The 18,123-nt window shown below is 52.0% G+C and overlaps 1 protein-coding gene across 1 annotated transcript; it reads right to left on the bottom strand.

Moving 5' to 3' along the window:
* Positions 1-3,932: 3,932 nt before the first annotated feature.
* Positions 3,933-18,107, bottom strand: gata2a (GATA binding protein 2a). Its single transcript, XM_086117628.1, has 7 exons — positions 17,532-18,107; positions 14,910-17,114; positions 10,993-11,404; positions 9,808-10,425; positions 7,725-7,870; positions 5,715-5,840; positions 3,933-5,016 (listed from the first exon to the last, which is right to left on the bottom strand). The coding sequence occupies exons 3-7, from the start codon at positions 11,222-11,224 to the stop codon at positions 4,717-4,719; spliced, it is 1,422 nt and encodes a 473-aa protein (XP_085973754.1). The 5' UTR covers positions 11,225-11,404; positions 14,910-17,114; positions 17,532-18,107; the 3' UTR covers positions 3,933-4,716.
* Positions 18,108-18,123: the final 16 nt, after the last annotated feature.

Genomic DNA, 18,123 nt, shown 5'->3' with positions numbered 1-18,123 from the left:
GGTCCTTTTTTTTCGTCCAAAAAGGCCTTACTATACATGGTCGTTTTTTTCGGCTAAAAACGCCTTACTATACATGGTCGTTTTTTTCGGCTAAAAATTTCGTCCAAAAATGCCTTACTCTACATGGTCGTTTTTTTTGTCCAAAAAGGCCTTACGATACAAAAAATGACTTCAATAAGCCTTCCTTATCATGTTGGTCAAAGAAAGAAGGGATATGTTTGCAACCTCTTGGGATTGAACACCGAACCGCTAGTTTGGACATGGTTTCTGTACCCCTGAGCCACACCACCACATAACTTCTTGTTTGTTTTGTGTTTACTTCAATAAAGCTGCAAATGGTGGTTAAAGAGATGTGTGACCTTGTTGCAAACACTGGGAATCAAACACCCAACCGATGGATTTGGGACTTCAGCATTCTACCACTGAGCTTACCCATGACAATGAACGTTTGGGTTGTTTTGTGTTTTTCCTCAAATAAATTGTGTATGGTGGTTAAAGAGTAGACATTGTTGCAACAACCAGGGATCGAACACTCAACCTCTGGTGTGGCACTCCACCACTCTACCACTGAGCCAAGGCACCACATAGAGCAGTGGAGTTGAGCCAAAGCACCACATAGAGCAGTGGAGTTGCTTTGGTTTTTTTTTTTAATTATTAATCATGGTCGTTTTTTTCGGCTGAAAAACGCCTTATGATACAAAAAACGACTTCAATAAGCCTTACCTTCTATGTTGGTCAAAGAAAGAGGGGATATGTTTGCAACCTCTGGGGATTGAACAGCCAACCGCTAGTTTGGGAGAAGGTTGCTCTACCCCTGAGCCACACCACCACATAACTTCTTGTTTGTTTTGTGTTTACTTCAATAAACCCAACCGCTGGATTTGGGACTTCAGCTTTCTACCACTGAGCTAACCCACCACAAAGAACCTTTGGGTTGTTTTGTGTTTTTCCTCAAATAAGTTGTAAATGGTGGTTAAAGAGTAGACATTGTTGCAAAAAACAGTGATCGAACACTCAACCTCTGGTGTGGCACTCCACCACTCTACCACTGAGCCAAAGCACCACATAGAGCAGTGGAGTTGTGTATTTTTATTAATCATGGTCGTTTCTTTCGGCTAAATGACTGACTATACATGGTCGTTTTTTTCGGCTAAAAACGCCTTACTATATATGGTCATTTTTTTCGTCCAAAAATGCCTTACTATACATGGTCGTTTTTTTCGTCCAAAAAGGACTTACTATACATGGTCGTTTTTTTCTGTTAAAAACGCCTTACCATACATGGTCGTTTTTTTCGGCTAAAAATTTTGTCCAAAAATGCCTTACTCCACATGGTCGTTTTTTTCGTCCAAAAAGGCCTTACTATATACGTGGTCATTTTTTTCGGCTAAAAACGCCTTACTATACATGATTGTTTTTTTTCGGCAAAAAATGCCTTACTATCCATGGTCGTTTTTTTCGGCTAAACATTGCGTCCAAAAACGCCTTACTATACATGGTCGTTTTTTACGGCTAAAAATTTCGTACAAAAATGCCTTACTATACATGGTCGTTTTTTTCGGCTAAAAATTTCGTCCAAAAATGCCTTCCTATACATGGTCGTTTTTTTCTGCTAAAAATTTCGTACAAAAATGCCTTACTATACATGGTCGTTTTTTTTCGGCTAAAAACGCCTTACTATACATGGTCGTTTTTTTCGGCTAAAAATTTCGTCCAAAAATGCCTTCCTATACATGGTCATTTTTTTCGTCCAAAAATGCCTTACGATAGATGGTCATTTTTTTCGTCCAAAAAGGACTTACTATACATGGTCGTTTTTTTCTGTTAAAAACGCCTTACCATACATGGTCGTTTTTTTGGGCTAAAAATTTCGTCCAAAAATGCCTTACTCCACATGGTCGTTTTTTTCGTCCAAAAATGCCTTACTATACATGGTCGTTTTTTTCGTCCAAAAAGGCCTTACTATATACGTGGTCATTTTTTTCAGCTAAAAACGCCTTACTATACATGGTCGGTTTTTTTCGGCTAAAAATTGCGTCCAAAAACGCCTTACTATACATGGTCGTTTTTTTCGTCCAAAAAGGCCTTACTGTACATGGTCGTTTTTTTCAGCTAAAAATTTCGTCCAAAAATGCCTTACTATACATCGTCGTTTTTTTCGGTCAAAAACCCCATACTATACATGGTCGTTGTTTTCGACTAAAAACGCCTTACTATACATGGTTGTTTTTTCGTCCAAAAAGGCCTGACTATATACGTGGTCGTTTTTTTCGGCTAAAAATTGCGTCCAAAAACGCCTTACTATACATGGTCGTTTTTTTCGGCTAAAAACTTCTTACTATACATGGTCGTTTTTTTTTCGGCTAAAAATTTCATCCAAAAAGGCCTTCCTATACATGGTTGTTTTTTTCATCCAAAAAGGCCTTACTATACATGGTCGTTTATTTCGGTCAAAAACGCCTTACTATACCTGGTCATTTTTTTCGGCTAAAAACACCTTTGTATACAGTACATGGTCGTTTTTTTCGGCACCCGTGTGCCGAGAGGGTGAGAGAAGGGTACGATCGCTTAGAGCAGGGGAAGGGAACTTGGGGTCCCGGAGAGCCGGAGAGCCGTCTCCTGCCCGTTTTCGAGGCCTCCCTCTTCCCAATGCACCCGATTCAATTTTTCACGATGATTTCGGGCCTCGACAAAGCTTGCTGATGAGCTCATCGCTGGAAGCAGGTGTGTTGGAATAGGCAGGGACGGAAAAGACAGAATTTCGGCTTCCAACCAAAAACAAAAACAAATGCTCGACAAGAGAAGCTGCGGTATTTCGTGGGACATCGGAATCCAACGGGGCACCTTGATATCGCGGCTGTGGGAAAGTTGCGCAGATCGAGCGCCGCCGCAGATGTGAGCCGGCCGCAGAGTTCAGCCGGGCATGAAAGTCAACTTTTACACGCGAGTCTTTAATGGGTCGCTTTGTCTCCCGGTGCGCGAGACCCCTAATTGGCCCTAATGGAGCACTCATTAAGGGCGGGCTCTGCTCAAAATCTGACCGTAATGGTTCCAAGTGAGAGCGGAGGCCCGCATGCGTTGAATAGCGACAACGTCAGAGAAACGCTGAAGCCTTGCCAAAAAAGCCCCCAAAAAAAGAGGACCTCCAAAAGAAAGCAATGAGGCAGAGTGGAAAAACATGCGCAAAACAAACAAAGAGAAAGAAAAAAGGATGAGATGAGGGAGAAACAAGCGGCCCGCTTCCTGCCGGCCTCAGCTGCGCGCACATCTGCGCCTAAACGCTCCGAGCAGACCCCCGCGTGTTTGCTCAGGTCGCCTGATTGCCTTTCCTTCCTCTTCTGCGTCCCGCTAAAGACCCGCTGTCCTTCCTCTCACTCCAATCGCCCGGGCCAAGAAAGAGGGCGGCCGGCACGGGGAGGCGCGGCGACTCCCGCCGGCCTTTTCTCATGACGCCGCAAATTCGTGTAGCGCGCCAGCCGCCGTCCGGACTCGGCGAACGCCGGCACGCGCTCGCATCCGGGCAGAGCTCCACAAAGGAGGCCCTCCCTGAGCCAGGCGCCTTTGCGCGGGGAGCCCCGGCCTGACCGAGTCGTTTGCGCGCTGCGAGGGGAACGTTGTTTGATGCGTCGGCTGCATATCCGGCTCTCTTCCTTGTGGATTCGCCCGTGGCGAGCCGCAGTCGTGGGGCCACTTCTTTTGGTCTTCTCGTTTCAGCCCCTCCATCGCGGTTTGGAGGTGCTTCTCAAACATTCTCTCCCCAGCTTACAGCTGCGCACACTCGATTAGAGCACCACCGCCACCTACTGAAGGGGATGTGCGATGACACCTTATGCTCTAATGGGGAGAAAAAAATAAGAGTCATGTGGGGACATGAAAAAAAAAAAAGATTGAAAAAGAGAGCCAGACCAAATTTAAGAAGCAATGACATACCGTTGAAGTATTAAACTTTATTTTCTTCACTTTTTGTGTGATGGAAATAATGATCAAAACGCACAGCTCTGGGAATTTTTATCTCTGAGCCGGTGGTCTTTCTTTGCGTCATCACCGTGAAATCCACGTCCAAATATTTTCCGTATGTCTTTGACAAAAGCGTGAAAATAAATTATCGCAGCAATAATTATAACATCAAAGATAACAACCGTAATAGCAATCAGGCATTTAATAAACACTCTCTTTACACTGTCTTCCCCCCCCCCCGATAAAAGGCCATTATTAAAAAGGAGCGCCGTGGCGCGCGATCCGGCGTGTCACAAGGGCACAGCCGTGTGCGTGTGTGTATGTGTGTGCGCACTGACTGCAGTCTGGCCCTGCTGCCTTGAAGCAGAGGCGCTGTCACTCCACGTGTCCTTGCGGGTTTTCGTTTCGAGAGGGTGCACATGCCCGGGGGGGGGGGGGGGGGGGGATGAATTGCCGTGCGATTTGTCAAGTGCTTGCACGAAAAACAAATCCTCTGCATCCAGGTCCAGTTTTCAAGTGGAGGTCATGCAACCACTTGACAAAAGCGAGGCGTTTTTCAGCCCGGGTCCGAGTCGAAGGGGGCGGCGTGGCGAAGCGTCAACTTTTGAAGACCTCCGCTGAGGGCCGAGGAGAGGCGGGCGCCTCCATTCCCGCGATCCTCGTTTTGCTACCCGCTTGGCTTTCCATCCGCCGCGAGTGCGCGGATCCGCTTCGGGCGTGCGCCCGGCGACTCCGCCGGGCTCCGACGGGGAGAGGGGCTCAATGCGGCTCCCCCCAAACCGGCGAGCGGTTGCTGTGGTGGGGGGGGCCGAAGGAAGGGTGAATGGGCGTGGGAGTCGGCAGCATGTGTCCCGAGTGGCCGAAGGGGGGTAAGTGACCCATGTGGGTCATGTGGCCGCCGAGGCCGGGGGCGGCGCCGAAGGGAGAGGCCTTGTCCTGCATGCACTTGGTCAGCTCCTCGAAGCCGTCACCCGCTCGCTTGTTCCGCTTGGACTTGCTGGACATCTTGCGGTTGCGTGTCTGGATGCCTTCTTTCTTCATCGTCAGCGGTCTGTTGACCTGCGCCGAGCGACACGTGAGCATCGCAATCGCAGCGCACACACGCGCGCGTCATGAATACGAGGTTTTGATGGTGCCGCCCGCCCCCACGCCCGTTTTTTGTTTTGTTTTTTTTCTTCTTCCGCTTGCGACGCGCGCATTTTTGGCCGAGGAACGTCTCGCGTGGCTTTTGCTTTGCGCGCGCCTGACTCAAATGCCGAATTCAAACCGTTAGGCCATCGATAACGGGCAGCTATTTTGCATCAACTCTCGTCGCATGAGAAGGTGAGTCGGCGGAGTGTTTGGCTTTTGTCTAATTCAAAAGCAAACGGTGGTCGCCGTCAATTTGAATAAATGAGGGCGAGGGCCTGAATGGATGTGAAAGGAGCCGTCTGAGACAAATCCTCATCAGTGTAACCGACGCCGTTCCGCTGAATGGCGGTCCCGCCCCGCGGCCTCTCAGGGGAGGACCGCCCCCCATTGAAACAACGATGGATTCATCAAAAAGACAACAACAAAAAAAAAAAAAAAAAAAAGGAGGACGGCCGCTGGGTTCCGCTCGACAGGGCGAGCCGAGCCGGCTTTGCCTCGCGCTCGCACTTTCTCTGCCCCTAAATCGATACGAGCTGTCCGCCCACTCTGACGGTTAACGACCGGCCGGCGGACCCCCACCCCCGCGACCACCCCGCCCTCCGGTGCGTGTTTGGGGGGCTACTTACGTTGTGCAGTTTGAAGTACAGGCCGCAGGCGTTGCACACGGGGTCTCCGTTCCCGTTGCGCCTCCACAGGGTGGTGGTGGTGGTCTGGCAGTTTGCGCAGCAGGTGCCCGCACGTCGAGCGGCCGACTGCGGTGAGCACACAAAACGCATTCAATCCTTCATTGCGATCGACTGGTTTGTTTGTGGACAGCGGGTCCGGCTAATCACCAATTGAAAGCCCCAAAAGCACTCTCGTGAAATGGAAACAATGCGACCGCGGCGGTTTATGCATCAACCTTGACGAGGACCCCGACAACAGCAATTTGGCACCAAACACAAGTTCCGCCTCGTACTTAACAAGAAGCTAGTTAGCATCTTTCGAAAGCGGCACACATAGCCAGATCAAGGCCGGCTGCATCCGTCACAGCCGTAAGAAGCGACATTCACTTGACATGCAAGAAGCCTCGGGGGCGCTGTGTGAGCGCACCCCCCCCCCCCCCCACGTTTTTTTTCCCCTGCTTAAATCAAACCCATTCATTCGGGTGCTAATGTTGCCTTTCTGTAACCAAGTGAATCTTGGTTTTTCGGTGACGTCACACAACGGAGTGAACATTTGAAGAAAGCGCCCTCATCGCAGTCGTGCGCACGGAGAAGCATCTGCGCGAGTGGAACAGAAAGCCGCGTATTTTCCAATCCCCGCCCCTCGCCGTCCATCTCTCGGGAGCGCCTCGGCGGCTCCTCTCGTGTTGTCATCATCTCTTTGCAGTGCATGTCAGTGCGGCCGGAGAGAATGCGGCGCGCCGGCCGAAGGCGGAAACAGCCGGGAGCCCGACTTCCTTATCTGGGCCGGGCAGATATCCGGATAGGAAGCAACTGGATGCCTCTCTCGACGCGGCGCCGACAAACACTTGGCTTGGAAACGCAAAAGCTGCAGCCCCAAAAGAGGGCCGCCCGCAATGGACTTTTCTCCGAGGGAGACTCAAGGAATTTTTCCTCACAAACGCCACTGTGTGCATGTGCGCGGCAGGGGGGGGGGGGGGTGGGCCTTGGGTCTCGTGGAAACGATGCCCTGTATCGCTAAATGCATTGAGTTGGCCACGCCACCCCGAAAAACAAACAAGCCAACAAAAAAAGTGGGGTCAACTCCAAATTTCAAGGCAAGAAACTTCAATCCAATTTGACGTTGGGCATTTCAACTTGATGTTTTCAGCCTTGCTGTTGTGAAAATTGGCCTTCCCGCAGTTCACAACAAAGACATGAGTGAGAAATGGGTTGGCAAAACTATTGTGCCCCCGGTGCCCCCCCCCAACTAAAAGATCGAAAGAAAAGCGACTCCAAAAATTGTTTTGGAGCAAACGCTTGCTTGCTTTGTTGTGCAAACTGACATTGTTGCCAGAAAAGAACATCTTTTTAATGTTCAACTTCAATTCCTGTTGTAGTCGTGTGTTTTAGTTTAGTTTAGTCTTTTTGGCCTGGATGAATACTGTACTGCCAACCAGTTCAGACGAGGGCCCGCCTACTGCCCCGAAGACAGCCGGGATAGACTCCGGCACACCCCCTCCCCCCACGACCTCGTGAGGAAAAGCCGCCGGGATGACGGATGGCTGGATGAATCAAAATAAAAAAGTCACAGAGACTTTTCTTGATGTCATGAGCAATTCAACATATTATCTGGAAGCCTTTGCCTCGAATGACCACGAATATCCTTTTGTGTCCGACTGTTCTAGCCACCCTTTGAAAGCCAGGAATTATATTTTGGGGAGTCGCGTGGCAATTCTGAATTCATCGGCCATAGCCGCGGCGTTGCCATTTACCGCACCAACCAAAGCAAGGTGGGCACCGCTATCGCTAACAGTATCGGAGGTAGCGGCAATCGGGCCAGCGGGAACAATGGCAAGAGAAGCAGTATTGTAGCGGGCCGCGTAGCGGTGGATCACGAGGGGAGGGGGGGCGCACAATTCCAGGAAGACGATGGCGTTCCTGCAATTGTGTTGACAGCATCTGCTCTTTGCTCATATTCGAGGTCCTCACCAGTCTGCGTTTGGGCTTGATGAGCGGTCGGTTCTGGCCGTTCATCTTGTGGTACAGTCCGCAGGCGTTGCACAGGTAGTGGCCGGTGCCGTCCCGTCGCCACAGAGGAGTGGAGGTGGCGCCGCAGTTGACGCATTCGCGGCCCTCTGCATATAAGTCAAGAGGGGACAAGAAGAAATTTTATATAATTAAGCAGTCGGTCAGGAGCGCAACGGAGGCCGGGCCGACCCGGACGAGCCGCCGCTTCCGAGTGGCTCTCCTGACCTGGTCGTGCGTCACGGCGCTCGTGTGCGTGCGTCGCTAACTAGGTCGCGGACAGCCGTGTAAACCCAACCAGAGAAGTGAGGTCAGTCGAAACTTGTCGAGAGCAAAACGGATGCGGCGCGGCACCAAATGGGGACCTGCTCTGCCGAGACCGACCCCCGCGTGCTGACAAATCAAAGCAGGCCAAGGTGGGGGTCTTTGGCTTCCAGCTGACGCCAAACCCGCTTTTCCCCTTCGCTCTCTCTTGTCGGCTCTTTCAATGCGACCTGTTGCTCAACTGCTCTTGGAATTCAAGGCTCCCCCTCTCCCTCGGGTATCGCCTGGCGATTGCTGACGCGACACCCAAGAGCCCGCCCTGCGGCTGCGGAACCCCACCGGAGCCAAAAGCCTCGTTCCCTTTTGAAATGCATCCCGGTGCTTTTTGGGGGTCGGGGGGGGGGGGAGCTCTCTCATCTCCCCCTCCGGTCCACGACTCGTCATGGGCACGTCTTTAGAAACGTGAAGTGCCAAAATGAAAAAGGGGAAGGCAAGGGAGCCTTTGACGCCAAAGGCAACGGGAAGCCGCTGCTCACTGTAGACGGCTGAAATGTCACCGTGGCATTTTGTACAGCTGCCGATCAACATTTACCAGCGCGGGACATCCACTTCGACAGAGAAGCGCCCTCCAATGCCACCGCCGATATGTTCCTGATTATGGGCCAGCTTCTATTAAAATGTCACAAAACAACAATTTTCATCTCCAAAAGCTCACATCAGTCAAATGACTGACCTTAGCGGCACCGCTAAGGTAGAAACACACTCACACACACACACACCTTTTTTCAAACAAATGCTGACAAGTTAGCATCATAAGTTAGATCATAAACGCAAAACGCCTCAGAAGGCAAGCAGGCTCAACGCTGTGCTTGTAACACGTAACATCTTGAAATATTTCAGTCTCAGCCACCGCCACCCCCCCCCCCCCCCCGGAAAAAATGCAAGAACGTCGTGACTGTGTGATCCCGAAAAAGGAAACCAGGCCGCCGGCCTGCATGCAGCGGTCTCGCTCGCCTGCGCGTTTCGTCCGCCGAGGCCCGACTTAAAAGAGCAAGCAGCGGGGGCTCTGTCGCCGCCTGCCTGCCTGCCTGCCTGCCTGCCTGCCTGCCTGCTCTTCGTGAGCGCGGGGAGGGTTGAAGGTCGGGATTTGTTCACTCGCAGCGACGCGGGATGCGGCGGGAGCCGGCGCGTCGTGACGCCTCGCCCCCCCCCAACCCCCCATGTCTAATCAGGGGCACGAAAACAAGCTCTCGGGCACGACCACCGCGGAGGTCCGCGAGAGTCGTGGCGTTGGACGCGAGCGAATATTCTGGTCCACGGGACGCACGCTCTTCCTACTCGTTCGCGTGAGGAAAAAAAAACGCAGCAACCTCTGCATCGGGAGTGCTGGAAATCATTTTCAAAAACATTCTCTGCTTGAATGTTCCATAGGAATAAAAAAATGCAATTTCTTGAAAATGTGCTTCTTGAATTCGTAGCCCCGTAAAGGCACGGGTCGGATTATTTCTGCTGCTTGATGTCAGACTTTAAAAAGAATATGCCCTTGTGTGTGTGTGTGTGTGTGTGTGCCCGTTTCACGGTGAAAAAGATCAACTGAACGAGGTTGTTCTGGACTTGAAATATTATTTTCCGAGGAAGGAAAATTTTCGATATTTCGACAACGTTCCCTTGAAAAATTTGTGTTTGGAAGGACCGATTCGTACAATTGTAAGCGACGCGAGGGTATTTTTCTTCGTGTGTGTGTGTGTGCGGAAAAGGAGCTGCGCGTCGCCAAGAGACTCACCTGAGCTCGAGCGGGCTTTGCTTTTGCATTTGGGAGCGAAGCCGGCCGACGAGCCCAGCAGGCTGCCGGCGTGGAAGAGGCCGCCGCCGTAGTCGTGGGCCGCCGCGTGCAGAGCCGGGTAGGCCGGGTACGTGGGGATGGGATGGTGCGTGGCCGGGCCCGGGCCGCCGTTCACCGAGCCCAGGCCGCCGCGCAGCGGGCTGCAGCTCTCCATCTTCATGCCGTCCGCCAGCGACGGCGGGTACTTGAGGGGGGGCTCCTTCTCGTCCATGCGGATCGACGCGGAGGTGGGCGAGGTAGGCCCGGGGTCCGGCGACACGTCTTTGGGCGGCGTCGGGGGGAAACTGTAGAGGTGCGGGCTGGAGTGGGTCGCCGGGGCGAGAGTAGACACCGGAGTCGCGCCGCCGCCGCCCCCGCCGCCGCAGGAGTAGCCCGAGCTGGTGGCGTGCAGGCCGGCTTTGCTGAAGTGGCCCACCGCCCACGCGTTATGGTGGTGGTGGTGGTGGTGCGCGGCGGCGGCGGCGGCGGCGGACAGGGCGGCTTTGCCCGGGTCCAGCCACGGCAGGCCGGGGCTGTGGATCAGGTGCGGTCGGCAGACCTGATTCCCGCCGAGCCGAGCTGAAATCGCACACAGCCTCTTTACTCACATTCGCTCTTCGAAGTCATTCCAAATCCCCTCTCGATCGAGGGGGAAACCCTGAACTTTTCCCCTCGTCCGCCAAAAGCCAACCTTTCTGGCGCAACGCAATTATCCGCGAAGACGCCCGAAATCAAGAAATGATGCAAATGGACGGCCCGTTACGCCTTTCGGGACAGTATCTTGACGTCGCCTGCGGCTCTCGGAGTAACGATTGTTATTGGTGATTTTGCGGTTTTTATTTTATATCCGGGAAGTGCCCCCCCCTCTCTCTCTCCCTCTCCCCTCGCAAACTCTTGGCCTCGCACTGAGGGGTTAAACGACACACTTCCCTTTCCCTCCTGCTGTCATAAAAATTCCTTTTTATGTCGCTGAATATACACGCACCACAACCCCCCTCCAAAATAATCTAACCCTTCTGAGCACGTTCCGGAAATACATGTTCTCAAAATTATTTGTTATTATTTCATATTGGATTTTTGTTTTTGTTTTTGTTTTGTTTTTTTGCTCGGCATCCCTTCGTTTCCAAAGCTGCATGCGCGTCTTACCGTGCGCTTGGCCGTAGGTGACCCTGGCCCGAGAGTTGCTGTAGTAGGGGCTCCCCTGAGAGTCCAAGTGGTTCAGAAACATGTCCACTTCGTCTTGGGGCAGCAGCGGCGCCATGGGCTCCATGTAGTTGTGGCTCAAGCCGTGATGGTGCGAGTCCGGGTGCTGGCCGTTGAGCACGGCGTGGTGGTGCGCCATCCACCGGGACTGATCGGCCGCCGCTGCCACCTCCATGGCTGAGACGCTGGATGGCCGTCCGGTAGAACTTTTCCCTCCTGGTAAATGGCGTCCCCGTCCGCTTTCAGAGTCTTAGCCGTGTTGACTTCATTCAGGGGGAAAAAAAAAAAAGAAGAATCCTCGGACGACGCGGGTTCTCCTTTTCAATCGTAGTCGTTGTCCTTGCTGTTTGTTTACCTACAAAAGAGAAGTCCTGTTATTGAGAAGCACATTCGGATAATAAACCGAGGACGCGAGCGCAAGATGAGGGGGGGGAAAAAAAGGAGCGGAGTGGCGCGTTCCTGCCGGCTCGGAAAAGGGCACGGGAAATGTCTCACCTGTTGCGGTTTCGATCAGCTGACTGCAACTCGGACGCGCCGGCCTCCCGATACGCGCACCGCTCGGGGTCGTTCGTGAGCGAGATGTGCCGCGGCCGGCGTCAGTAAAATCGCCTATCAAGGCGCGCGGGGGCGGGGCTTGGTGCGGCGGCCCAATAGCCGGCCTCGCCGCAGCAATTGGCTCGCAGGCTGCGGGCTCCTCTCCGCCTCGCTTTCTGCCTGGCTTTCTGCCCCTTTGGTTCCCCCCCCCCCCCCCCCACCCACCCACCACCACCACCACGGTCTCCGCCAGCGGCCCAATATCTCTCGGCGAGCTTAACTCCGAGGAGGCGACGGGCCGCCGAGAAGCGTTTCTCAGCGCATTCGCTGCCGCTGCCGCTGCCGAGCACATCCGGCTAATGAGCCGATTTAGAAAATGGAATTGCGCGCGGATTCGACGCTCTCTCTTCCTCTCTGAAAGCAGCCCTCTCGTAAAGGCCTCTTGAGTGATTTCACAGCCACTCGCGGAAATCTAATCGCGTCAATTGCTGAATGAGCAAGCAGAAAGCGGGCGATAATTGCGCGTGTCGTTTTGCTCGCCCGCCGAGATGCAAATGCGCCGCCTTTTTAGCGGCTCCAAAACCAACACGGGGAGGAGACGACTGATGAGCCCACATTGCGGCCCATTGTCGGCAGCCTCTAATTGTCTGGAATTAGTAGCGGAGCATTGCAGAGTGTTTGCGTTTTCCCAGTTTGCATACGAATGGCGCCCTTTTCTCTTGCGTCTGGCACCAAGGGTGCGCTCATGCGAGGCCTCGCCTACACGCTGATCGTCCGAGTGTCTCGAGAAGGGGCAACGCTCCACAAATGAAACGTCCCCAGCGCTTTTGCTTTCGGCAACTCATGTCGGCAGCGTTGCTCGGTGCGCCTCTTCCGATAAAAATCGATTGCACATTTCAAACTGAAATCAAATACTGGGCCATCATCCCATTTGTCGCTGAAGACCGGGGCGTGCATGTGACTGACGGGGAATAATTTGGAGGGCGCAAGAGGGGGTGGGGGGGCGAGAAAGGCTCGCCGCCACGCTGACGCCGGGGTTTGACGACACGTGATCGGAGGAGGGGAGGGGGGGGGGGGCTCTGGTGATACCTTGACAAATTCTTCATGCAGGTAAAAGACCCCTTGTGTCCCTCACCACCGACAATCAACGGCATGTTGCCAGAGGAGCTCAGCCCGAAGAGCTTGTCAAGTCCTAAAAGCAAGCAATTAGTGCAGTGCAGTGACCAGCTGAATAATTCGCATTCCAGCGAACCACGCCTGCACTGCCAGGTGGAGTGCATGCCGGCAGCCCGCGCGCGGCTCCCAAAAAGGGGCGACTGCTGATGCGTGAGGCCTACGAGGCAGGCGGGCGGCGTCAGACATGCCGCCGCATCGCGCATCGCCATTGTCGTTGGCGTGTTTGCCAAATGGATTACTCAGCAGGATTTAGTCCTCTGTCATTTTTGCCTTCATTAATCCCATTTGTATCTGCGCTCGAACAAAAAAAAAAAAACGAGTGAGGGTGAAGCGATTGTTGGGGGCGGCGGGAGGGGGGGGGCTTTGTCAAGGACACAGCAGCATTGTTGCCCATGTTGGAAAGGGGAGAAGGGCTTTGCTTTGGACGAGCGCTCTCCCTTTTCGATGCGCCGGTTTGAAGGCGCGCGCTACAAGTGTATCGGTGCGGCCGCTAATGAGCGAGCACATTCTCATTGGCCTCCGCACGCCGCCGATGAAATGGCCTTGGCTTTATCTACCTGTCCGCTTCCACCGGGCACGCTCATCCATCATTATCCAGAGTGGAGCCGTGTGTGTGTGTGTGTGTGTGTGTGTGTGTGTGTGTGTGTGTGTGTGTGTGTGTGTGTGTGTGTGTGTGTGTGTGTGTGTGTGACTGTTCAAAAGTCTGCGCTCTTTGTGTGTATGCGTGTGCGTTTAGCTGGGGGCAAGGGGGGGAGGCTGGTGAAGATAAGCAGAGGCGGCGAGAGGGGAAAATGACACAGAGCAGCTGAAGCATTATTGTCCCCTTTGCTCCGTACGCCTAATTAGATGGAGCCGGGGAAGCCGGGGGGGGGGGGGGGGGCTTAGGAGCCACCTGCAGCAGCGGCGGCGGCCTGCAGCAGTCACCCGAGCAGCTCTCCGCCGCTTGGAGGAAGCCTGGGTCGGATCGCAACGGGACTGACTTTTTTTGTTTGGTTTTGTTTTTGTTTTTGGGCCCAACCTGCAATTTTTGGGCTGCGCATACATCACAAATTGATCTTCACGATACATGAAGCTTTTCCTTTTGGATATATAGGCCGAAGTGTGCTGCACAAGTTGGTCAGGAACAAAATAAAAATCTATCTATCTATTTATCTATCTATACACACACGTATATATATATATACACACTATATATATATATGTGTGTGTGTGTGTGTGTATAGACATATATATATATATACACACTATATATATATATATATATATATATATATATATATATATATATGTGTGTGTGTGTGTGTGTGTACACACACACAGACTTTTTTTTTTAAAGTTGAGTTCCGCTGCATGCCTCAGGTTTTAGGGGCAACATTTGTGAAGGCAACGAGGCTCCTTTCGGGGAGCACGCAAATCTTTCTGCATTTTTTCAGGGTTTCCCGTCTTTTCGTGGACATTCTCCAAGCAGCAAGGCAGGAAAGCATGTTGTTCTCCTCGCAGCCTGGCATGTTCTGCTCATGAAAAGACGGCCACCACCTTCACAACCCTTGTTATATGCAGCGTGATAATTGGGCGTCTGGTCGTCATCATACCTGGATGATGATCATGCTGTCACCCCTTTCAATTTGGGTTCAAGCGAAGCCCGAGACACTACGAAATAATGAATGATAGTGGTGTTCTTTTTTTATGGCAAATATGAGGTCTACCTTATGACAAAGTAAGCACAAAGCACTTTATTGTCGTACTGGTACAATAGTGTTTGTATATAGGTTGCCAATTCAAAGAGCAATTTCAGACGAACTCTTCCTGCCCAAATAATAATAATAATAATAATAATAATAACGGATGCTCCACAGATAATAGATTGAATGTGTTTGTTGTCGTCCGGTTTTACATTTGATCATAAATTCAAGGGCATTTTCAGAACAAAAACTGCAGGCAGACAGATCGCGAAGCCAGTGAAAAACAACCACTAACAAATCCGCAAAAAGTTCAAGGGAATTTATGGAAATGCTAAAAACAAACAAAAGAGCAGCCCTGCCTCCACATTGAACCCAGATGCTCCTCCAAATTCTAAACAATCGCGACAAACGTTTTTCGTCGTCGACGTCGGGACTTTCGAGGACAGACTGAAAGACGCTCTCACTCACCCGCTGCTCGAGGCTCCTCTCTCGGTGAAATGGCACCCAGAAGAAGGCAGCTCTCCATCCGCCGAGAGACGTCGGGCTTGTCCTTCCAAAAGATGCGCTGAAAGAAATCGGCTCATTGCAGCTTTGCGTCGAAAGTGCGACGGAGGACTTTCCGTGGCGTTTCCGCGCCGATGCACGCGACGAGCTGGAGCGCGAGAGCCGACGCGCGGGCGTCGGTGAGGATGAGATTGTCGCGCTCTGCTCAGGCACGGCCAAGAGCCGCCGAAACTTGCTCGACCGCAGCCGGAGTCTCGCGGGCACGCGTGCGAGGCGGCGGAATTCAGCCAAATCAAAAACAACCGCAACGACGACAAAAGCCCGCCAGGACGCGACGGCCAAACTTCAGGTAACGTTCACGCGTCCTCCCCCGGACAGCTTTGCATCTTTCCCGAAGGCACAACAGCTGATCGAGAGTCTTTCAAAGAGAGACGCGCCGATGGTGTTTGTTTTAAGATTTTCCGCAAAAAAAAAAAAATAAAAATAAAAAATCCAATCCAATCAAATCAAATCAAATCCGATAACAGCAACGTGAGGGAGAGCCTCCGCGGCACGACCGAGCTTCAATTGCTCTCGGAAGGGCTGCGAGGTCTCCGGTGTGACCGTGACCGCCTTTTATGTGGGATCTCGCGAGATTGCGCGAGGAGTCGTCTTGCGTCCGCCGGCCTCTGGAGTGACACGACGGTGCGTTCCCTTATCTGCCTTTTGGCAGGGGTCTGCTTTGCTTTTGTTTTGTTTGATTTCAAGCGAATGACTCTGTTTTCTTCTCTGTTTTCATTTTGGTGTGTATTTTTTTGTGCTTTTCGCTGCTTCGGAAACCAAGCATGGGTCAAAGTTGTTTGGTCTCCACAAATTCCCTCTTTGCCAGCGACGCGGATCGCGACGGGCAGAACAACGAATGAAGCGCTCCTTCGCTCTGTCTCCCGAGTGATTGGCCGGGAGCCTTCATCCGATTTTTGGGACATTTAGTTTGACGATGCGACGAAGTACAACATACCTCTGCACTTCGCGAAAAGGTTGCGAAACACCGGACCATACGGTGTATTTCTGAACCCGAGCAGGGCACAAAATCGGTGTCGCAATAAACAGTAAGAAATGGCATGTCCAATTTTCTTTTCTTTTCTTTTTTTTTCATAACAAAATCCCAAGCTATGACTTGACAAACGATTAAATCTGAATTGAAAATGACAGAATGCCATTTTTTTTTGTCCTGTCAATTTCATTTCATTTGATTTCGGTGTAAATACAAGACAGTTCTGAACATTTTTGCCCCAAGATCCGCCCGCCGTGTTGAAGAAGAGGGGCGGTTGCGGCCCCCCTCCTTGTGCCCGCATGTGGGCTTTATATTGCAACTTTGATAAAACACGCAAAAGCTCCCAAATCTCCTGCACGCGACCGGCGCTCGTGCGCGTCGCTGGCGTGCAAAAGCAGCTGCAAAAAGAGCCCCGCAAGCCTCGGGAGCCCTTCCACCCGCGGCCTTGTGCTCCCCCCTCGGTGCACGAGTTCAACAAACGGCGGGCGGCCTCGGCGGGCCCGGCGGCCCCAGCCAGAAAGAAAGCAAGAAAAAGCAAGGAGATTTTCGATTGAATGAAACGCTTTGCTTTCGGCGGGGTGAAGTGTGGCATGAGCCCAACCAAAACCTCTCAGCATTTGTTGAAAAACTAAAAATAAAAACAAGTTACAAATTTGGCGAATGAAGCGCATGAACAAAAAACGGGGAAATGCCATTTGGAGTGGCATTGCATATGTGGAGCAATATTGCCAACGAGGATTAAAAAATGACTTCCAACCAAAGCTGACGTATTTGGCCATGTGCACTTTGAATGACAAGCGACTAGAAAAACGCACGACCGACAGTGGACGACATTTTGACATAGGCTAGCAAAGTGCTGTTCGTCGGATTTCTATAATCACTTGACTGCACTCCTCCTCCTACTGCCACCACCGACAACAACAATAACAATAATAATAATAGTAATTGGAATAATAATACTAATTTCGTGTGTGTGTGTGTGTGTACACGCTCTTTGCTCCTCTACAGGAGCTCTGCACCCGGCGTCAGATGCCAGGGTCCTTCATCTGCTTCTGCTTCTTCTTCTTCTTCTCCTTCGCCTCCTTCTGATTATTACCACGGGTAATATTTCATGGGCACCACGCAATCTTTGTTCCCTGTGAAGATAATAAATGGCCTAATCGTTATCAGCAAACCGCTGGGGGTGTCAGCAGCGACCGAGGCTGGAAGCGGGGCTCCAAAGTGCCGCTGAATAAATTGCCGGCTCCTTATCTCTCGCTCCCAGATTATCACCGCCTTTTCAAACTTGCACAACAAATACATTGAATGCATCTAATGCATCATTTGTGCGCGCGGGGGGGTCGTGTAGGTCGATGGAGAGACAGATAGGCGCGCGGAATGAGAACTATTTACACGGATGCGAGCCGCGCAGCCAATCCGAGCGGCGTTGGGAGTTTATTGGCCCGGGTCATCCGCACATCCCACTTAACATATCAATACCAGCTATATTAAATATACATCAGGCGGCGATTTGATGCCTATCTCTCTGATTAGTCCCACCTTGGCTGGCTCACCTTTTCATTGTGCGTCGGAGTTCCGAGGCACAAGCGCCCTTTGAAAAGGAGCCGCCGCATTTGGATGATTTTGCTGCACGGCGATCCTCACTATTAATGGCACTGTTGACTTGGATCGCCGGATCCATTTTCCCTCGCGCGTGTCAATACGCACGAGGCGTCTGCTTGAATGCGGAGCGCTTCCAAATCGTCGACTAGATGTCGGGCGTTCGACGAGCGAGCGGCGCGAAGGACACTCCCGCGATTCACCTTTGTCCAACGTGACCTTTCCCCTCCACGCCGGCTTTCAAACAAATGCGACCCACCAGCCCGACGCTTTGCGTTTAGAATATAACAGTCGAAGTCATGCATTAAATCGCTATGGGTTTTTTTTTCCGTTTCAACATAACACGCGCGCGCGCGCACAAGCGCGCGCACCCCTTTTTAATACCGCGGCATCTCCGGCAGCCCCGGTGGTGCTCTGATGGTCTCCTAGACAACCGAGATAACGGTGCAGCAGTTTTCCATATCGGCCCTGGAGTCTATTATAGCGCGGGATTAGCTTTTCCGAAAAGGTCAGACGCAAAGTCACCAAAGCTGCTTCCCCCCCCCC

The sequence above is a fragment of the Hippocampus guttulatus genome, chromosome 8 (genome assembly GCF_054856545.1).
Source record: "Hippocampus guttulatus isolate MCC_2025c chromosome 8, RoL_Hgut_1.0, whole genome shotgun sequence".
NCBI lineage: Eukaryota > Metazoa > Chordata > Actinopteri > Syngnathiformes > Syngnathidae > Hippocampus > Hippocampus guttulatus.
This window is presented reverse-complemented; position numbering and strand designations above follow the sequence as displayed.